At 30.2% G+C, this 8,304-nt stretch overlaps 1 protein-coding gene across 1 annotated transcript; it reads left to right on the forward strand.

The window, feature by feature from the left end:
- Positions 1-6,203: 6,203 nt before the first annotated feature.
- LOC119668854 lies at positions 6,204-7,889 on the forward strand. The gene is made up of 2 exons (XM_038078523.1): positions 6,204-6,428; positions 6,493-7,889. Exons 1-2 carry the CDS (start codon positions 6,284-6,286, stop codon positions 7,845-7,847), a joined length of 1,500 nt encoding a protein of 499 aa, XP_037934451.1. The 5' UTR covers positions 6,204-6,283; the 3' UTR covers positions 7,848-7,889.
- The last annotated feature ends 415 nt before the right edge of the window (positions 7,890-8,304 follow it).

An 8,304-nucleotide genomic window follows, 5' to 3' on the forward strand; every position in this document is an offset into this window, starting at 1 on the left:
CGGTAAAATTACACAAATTATGCTTTCAATCCAAAAGAACATTTTTTGACTTCAGTGATTTAATATATGTAATGATCTCATATGCGTGATGTTGAGAGTTTTAGTTCATATTTCAAAGGGAAATATAAATTTAGAGTTATAGCTTATTTGATGTGGTTTCATCTGTTTATTTATTTATTTTTACATACAAACATTGCTTTGTTAGGTTTATGGATTATTTTAAGTGCAGCGTTTGTATTGAATTCCTTTGAAAAGTGCCATGTGATGAGTTCGATTAATGAGCAATAAATGTGTAGTTTCATTGTCATTATCAATGAAAAATGTTGGTTTTATATTGCATGAAAAAATGTATAGATAGGAGAAACCTCAACGGTTACCATGTACCGCTGTACACGGTATCAAAATTTCGATAATAATTTATCTTAACATGGATCTCTAATGCTGCTACAAAGTAAAAAAATTAATTCTCAATTTTGGAGAAACTTCAGGTGTTGTTGACTGTTGTTATGTTGTCAATCATTTTTGTAGAGATAGCAATTTTTTTTTCTTCTAATGAAAAACCACATTTGAACTATAATAATATATATACCAATTTTTTTAAGACTTTATCATTAACCTTACGTGAAGTAATTAATTAACTTAAATGTTTTGATAACATATTTTAACTTATGTACTTATGTAAATATGTACTTAAATATACAAAAATGTATTTAAATATATTCTTGAATGAAAAACTTGTATCAAATTTATTAAATAAATGACAAGAATTAATTATGTTATTACAAATTTATTTGATTATTGTTTTGCTATTAGTACGAAACACTTGTTTTGGTAAAATCAATCAAGCAAGTATAAATTATTGTTTTAATTTAATGAAAATAGTCAAATATTGATTTGAATAATAAAAAAATTAGAAAAAATTACAATCACTTTATTTTATTAAAACAATTAAAATATGTTCAATTTATTATTTAATGCCATATTTATTATTTAGAAGTGCCACCAAGTATAGGAAGTGGAAAAAGTTTATAAATTACATCACTCATATCTTAAACTACAGATATGAATACATACACACTTGTTTTAATTTTTTTTTTTAAGACTATATAATCTAACAATATACCTTCATTACTATGTACTAGCAATCTATACTACCAAAACTTTGCCAAGATTTTTGCAAACACACTCTCTCTATGCTTAAGCCAGTTTGGAACTACGGTATGCAGCTATGGGTCACACCCTCAATATCCAAAAATGGTAAATGCTCCATGGTATGCAACTAATATTCAAAACCATCGTGACGTCATCATAGTTCCGATTAAAAACACTGTAAAAAGAGGTAGCCAGAAAAGAATTTAAACGAATATAAATTTATTCTAAAAATTTTACAGTGAAAAACTCTAAAAGAAATGGTAAATATTACTTGGTACATAACTAAGATCCAAATCCATCCTGATCTTATCATGATTTCGATGAAAGATGAAGTAAAACAGGTATCCAGAATATAATCTGAACAAATACTATACTGACTCATTCCAAAAATCTTGCTTCGAATTAATGTCACCCTTAAAAATTTTTACAAGGCCATGCCAGTCAAAGGAATAATTTTATCTGATTTTCTAGTTAATATTTTTGGACAACAAACTGCCAAAAAGTAATTCCACATTGCAACCTCAAATTTATAGTTCCAAAGCCTGTTGCTTCATACAAAATCCAACCAAACAATTTAGCAATTTTTTTCGAAAAATGGCAGTCTAAAAATAGAGAAATACTGCAGGCATAAGGTTGTCATACAAATTCGACGATGTTACAACCTCAAAACATATAGTGATCTCATAAAGTAATGAGATTAACAGCTGTTACATCCATCGTTTCATATAAATAGTTATTCCCATGTTTTACGAAATTATTACGCAGGTCAACGCCAGGTGCCGCTACCTAAAATTTATTACATATATATATATTTATGTATTTAATATTGGCTTGAATAAATTTTATCATAATCTGAATAAAAGTAAAGTGAATTTATAACGATAATTATTTCTACTTATGATAAGATTATATTGATTACACGGTACGCCTTCATTCAAAAACTGACAAAGGCACTGTATGGAGGGCGCTCCAGACTTTTTATCGCAACAAAATCGTATTTATGATTACGAGTATTAAATTTTTATTTTATTAAAATTAATTTTAAGCAAGAAAAAAGTACTTCCGATGTTACTACATTGAATAATTAGTTTGAGGAAAGTTAAATTTATTTATGACATACTCATATCTTTGATTATAAACATTAAATCATGTCGAATTTTAAGTTTGCTGTTGACACATAAATGATTTAGTGCCATTATGCAATTAACTTATGTTTATTGAGAAGAGTAATTAATTTCCCATATAATTAGAAAAAGTTTTTTATGATATGATATAAAAAATACACACATTGGGTGATTAAAGTTATAGTAAAATGTGTGAAATAATGCAATAAAGCGTTGTGCAAAAGATCAGTAAGTATACCACAAAACCTATTCTGTCTTAATATCAATGTCTATTATTATCTTGGTTAACCGTGCTCCTTCTAATTAAAGCTCTAGGTTTTATAGATTCTATACAGAAATTATCGTGAAACAGAAAACGGTCTCAATGAAATCATAATATACGATATGTTTGGAGAGCCACATACTAAGATCACATACAAGCCAGTAGTTAATTAAGATCAGTAGCCAGTAGTAAATTAAATAAATGATCAAAGGCAACTTACTATATCAGGTAATGGTCTTGATAAAATTAGGGTATATGATTTAAAGACCTTCATGCATATATGGGCTTGTCAAGTTTTATGAGAAAATTACTGATCATAGACCGATAATCTCTGACTCCCTAAAAGTATTAATCAACATTTCTATAAGTACAAAGATCGTATAATAGATAACAGAAAAAATGTAAAGCTTAACATTCTAGAAGCCAACAGGTCTTTTATACCCACTAAAAAAGTTTACAATCTTTAAGCCTATTTCTAACATCTGACGTTTCCTAAATTTCTCATGATGTCTAGGCATGGTTTCATATACCAAAGGAAATCTGTCTACATGGGGTAATCGAGTAAACTTCAAAAATCTCCCTGCATAAACTCCAGCTGGCACAACGGATATGGAGGTGCTAAATTCATACCGAAATATCAACACGATGAACGAAACGTTTAGATGTCCTATGCTCCATGAGTAGATGAGGACAACAGTAAGAATTGAAATTAATTAATAAATATTTCTACTAACAGTGAATAAAGTACTTTCTACTACAGGGGATTCCATGGCTTTTAAAAAATTACTTAACAATATTTTTTTTTTTTAAAATTGTCATAAAAATCAAAGCAAAATTTGATAAATTAGTAATATTTTGCGATCAAATTGTGGATAAGCAGCGACTGAAGTACTGATACTCGTTGCTTTGTGTTTAGTGATTACGCGTTTCTAAGAATAACGCCCGATAACACATTTAAGTAAGCAAACAAACTTATTTCTAATTTCATGTAAGTATCCACCCTAGTTTTTATAAATAAATAAATTAAAAGATATCGCTTTTATATCTATTAATATTAAATTGTTTACTATTTGCGTTTCGCCACACCTGAAATGTTGATCTAAATACCATTTAAATTGAATCTTTACATTCAACCGATTGCATTAGGAAAAATTATACTTTCTTTCTTTTACTTTTCCTTTCTCTAAATCATCCTACATATGGATCATATATAATCCAATCCAAAAATTCTGAATACAAGCACTATAATAATGCTTCTCTTGGAAGATGTGAAAACTTAGAGAAAACATATCCTATAAACTCCAACATTTTATCAGTAAGTGTCTGCGCATCATTTACAATTTTTTCTAGGCAATTTCTTCTCGAACAACGATTTCTTCACAATGAACATATGTGAAACTATAGACAAATAAAATACTTTTAATGAACTATTCGTTGTTTGTGTCGCAAGAGATTGAAATATCGAACAAATATTCTATAAATAGCTGCTCTTGAACTTCATGATTGCAATCTGTTAACGCAAAATATCGACTAGTTTGATTCGGCGGATACATTCTTTAATAGATCTGTGTAAAGATTTTATAAAGAATAACAAATATTCTATATATAACTTTTAAGATATTGTAAACCTAGCTCCTCTTGCACTTCTTGATTGCGATCGGTACATCCAAACGTCGGCAATTTGATTCGCTAGACACATTTGTTAAATGGATAAAGGATTTGAATAAAGAGCAATAATACTAACAAAGTATATAATAACAATAGATCAACAATAGAAAGCAACAGATTTTTTACTTTCCACATTAACTGGAACAATATTCGAAGTAGGATATTAGGATATGATGATTCAGTTTTTATAAAAAAATTGTTCACACAATAAAATTATTTCCATGAGTTTTAAATGCTAATCTTAAGAAACATAAGTATCTTGTACTATATTAAGTACGATTGATTTGGTGAAGAGGACGCGTGCTAAAACAACTGTCAGCAGTTCCAGTCGATGACATCATTGCCTATTGTAATGTACCTAAAACTGCCTGGGAGAACTGCGTTATACTAGACAATACCATCTCCAACTATTATCTCTCTTTGGTTATTTAGTCTTCCAGATAAAGCTAAGGAAATCCAAAAAATCCACCTTCGTCATCTCAACCAGTTCAGTGCAGAAACAGTTATCAAACGATTTTAACATTAAAATCGCTTCATCTGTAGTCCCATAGATAAAGAAAATGATTGCTGAATTCTATATACATACATAACAATAAGTAAGCCACAGCAGTGATATACTATATATATTGCAGAAACATTATTGAGGATATATATCTCGTATTCTTCGAATGTAGAGAATGCAACGCAATGATACATAGTCTGAGTGCTGTACTAGGAAGGAACCCAATGACTTAAAATCGTGTAGCGCAGTATCATATATGGCCACTACAATGATGAGGAGGCGAAAACAACTTAAAAGATATTGATCGAACTAGTGAGTATTTAAAACCAAACTCTTTTATGTAAAATAACCGAAAAGCATAGCTATTGGTGCTTAGATAGAGTGGATAGAATGATTTGTAGAATTAACAGAAAGTATCCAGTTTTTAAAGCGGCCACTTAGGTCCATGGTTTGACGTTAACGTATTTTAAAAATAAGAGCACTACATGAGGGTAGATGCATTTTTTTTTTATTTTAAACGAATAGCAAGATACGATTATATACACTCAGAAAAATATGATCTAATCGCATACTAGTTAAATTGACTTGATCATTTTGTAAGAGAAATTTTACCTCATGTGGTAAAGAAGTTATAAGAATCAACATATGGTATGATTATATCAACATGATGCGTCGAGTAAGAATATTTTGTTCTAAGGTTTAATTAAAATTTAGTTAGATCAACCAAATTATTTTTTTGAGTGCAGAGTAACCAAAAACTATATATCTAAAGTGAATGTAGTGTCGGAGCTTTCTTTAAAATTTATTGTGTATTTTTTTTCACACGTATAGAATCGACTAATAGTTTGTCAGTTTTAAATCAAATAATGAATGGACAGTTTCATGCTTTATTTATAAAAATTAATTATCTTTTGCCAGACTTTTAGAAAAACACTGTCTCAGAAACCATCACAGAAACATTCTTAGTATATATGTTCTTGTAATACAAAGCAATTTTTTTGAGTTCATCTATTTGATATTATATTATAGACTGCATACAAATAGGGGATATTTCTTGTAATCCATGTATACGGTATACGTTTCTTCCGAGAGATGTAATTTTAGAGAAGAAGAATTTTTGCGCAAAACACCAGTTCGGACCTTTCTCTATAAATCAATTATTAATTATTAATTTTGGCAAGCAACTCAACATTTCTGTCAAAGGTTCAATTGTATACTAAAATTCAGGTTAAGATAATGAATGGAAATAGATAGACACTCATATTATGCGCTAATAAAGCTAATCATTGGTATTAGAAATTATTTTCCAATGAATGCTTATCGAAATAGTAAAAAAAGTGACAAGATAAATGTACATACGGCGCTGTGCGATACTAAGCAATCAAAGTTAGTGCAAACCTTCAACTATTTTAGTACACGGTAGACACTTTAGCGTTCTGTACTTCATACTGAGAAGTCGTGACTATCGCGTGAAATTAAAAATTATTCTGAAAATATCTCAAAGAAAAATTATTGAAATTATTGAATTTAAAACAATAGGGAATTTCCATCCAATGAGTTTTTGAGTTCCGCACAATGTTAAATAAACGCGTTTACCGGATTTTGTGCATTGTGGCAATATTAAATGTGGTTTTAGTAAGCATATTAATCATAAATAATAGTATTATAATAATCGAAGAGAATATAATTCCAGAAAAATTGTTACTCGATTCTAGAAAAGGTAAAGTGTGAAAATCATTGGAAAACTAATACAAATGCATAAATAAAAAATTCAAATATTTTAGCCCCAAATGAAACGCAAATGTATGCCTCAATCGCGAAGGAGTTGCCTTCTTTACACTTACAGTTTTTACAAAAGAAAGCAGGTAGTGGGCGTTTAAATGCCACATGTGCGGAATATCCACATCTATTTGATATACAATTTCACAACACTTATTATCAATCCTACGATAATGGCAATTCGTCTTTCAAAATATTCGGTGCCTATTACGACAAACGTACCACAATAGAGCACACGCCAATGGTGCGTGTCTTGTCGATGATAAATCGTTATGAGAATTATACGCTGAACTACTGTCAATTGTGGTACGAAGAGCGTACTCAACCGGTCATAGTACCAGTCAAGGAATATAAAATGATATGGTATAAGGAATGGGGAGCATCACCACATCACCTCTATCCACATTTAATAAGTTGCTTTATACCCGATGACGTGAAACAATTGGTACCGCAAACGGTTTCTCTCGTTGCTAATGAATGTGATCTTGCCACTAATAATGTGAAGGTTGTTTTTGAAGATCTGCAGGATAACGAAACACAAGGGAATTTTACTATATGTGTGAAAAATTCATACTTCCCACATGAGGATATGTCTGCACGTTTAGTAGAGTGGTTGGAACTGATGCGTATTATGGGTGCAGAAAAAATCTTTCTATATAATATGCAATTACATCCGAATATGAGTAAGGTGCTCAACTACTATGAGGAGACAGGACTAGTAAGGCTTAGTCCTTTCACTTTTGCACGTGGTGAACCAAATTTAAGAAATATGCAACATGAAGTGAACAAAGCAAACTATTTGAATACAATTTTAAATGAATTATTGCCATTCAACGATTGTCTTTATCGCACTATTTACAAGTACAAATTTGTAGCAGTGATTGATGTGGATGAAGTGATAATGCCGCTTGGCAATCTGACGAATTGGCATCAACTTGTCAAAGTTATTGAAGCTGAAAAGGATAAAAATTGTGAACATTTTGCAAGTTATTGCTTTCAAAACGTATATTACCCGCGTTATCCTGACAGTCCTCCCTACTCCTTGGAAGTGCCCGAATATTTCTATATGCTGCAACATGTCAAACGTGTGGCGGATCATTTAAGTATTGGCTTAGCCACAAAATGCCTCCACAATACTAAGCATGTGGTTGCACTTCATAATCACTACGCAATTCACTATGAGCAGTGCTGCTTTGCAAATAATATTAACTACACCATCGGACAAATGCAACATTATCGAGAGCCTGATATCATGGAAACGCTTAACGACCCGGTGGAAGATGCGAATATTTGGAGATTTAAAACTGAACTTATTAGTAATTCGGCACATGTTTTGAAACAATTAGGATTTTTTCCTTGACCTCAAAATTGTGTTGTAAGTTGTAGTTTAAGGTAAGGAATAAGTAGGAAGTGTACTGAATAAATTAGATAGAAATTAATTAACTTCATTATTAATTATATTTCGTCGTCTGTAATTAGAATAGTTTTAGTAGAGTAAGCAAATTAAATATTATGCCTTTATGTTAATTTTTTCTTGCCTAGAGTGGCACGTCTTTATGACGAAAAGAAACTATTTAAAATATGCGGTATGATTGAAAATAATATTATTTTCAAAATTTTAATAAAAATATATAAATAATAAAACGAAAAATATATTATAAATATGGCTTAGTAAAAGAAAATAAGTGTTTTAATAGCAATGTGTTCTAGAGACACCTTTCGAAAAGTTCGATATTTATAGATATTTTTCATCAAACTTGTGGTGGCGTGTACTAGGGTTGTATTTTTAATACTGATCTAAATTTGTTCTTATTTAT

This window comes from Teleopsis dalmanni, chromosome 1 (assembly GCF_002237135.1).
Source record: "Teleopsis dalmanni isolate 2A chromosome 1, ASM223713v2, whole genome shotgun sequence".
Lineage (NCBI taxonomy): Eukaryota > Metazoa > Arthropoda > Insecta > Diptera > Diopsidae > Teleopsis > Teleopsis dalmanni.

What these genes read in the sequence shown, in the direction of transcription:
- LOC119668854 (XM_038078523.1), top strand. Translation starts at nt 6,284, where the DNA reads ATGTTAAATAAACGCGTTTACCGGATTTTGTGCATTGTGGCAATATTA. An exon ending in GTTACTCGATTCTAGAAAAG is followed by an intron (nt 6,429 to 6,492) that starts GTAAAGTGTGAA and finishes CAAATATTTTAG; the next exon opens with CCCCAAATGAAACGCAAATG.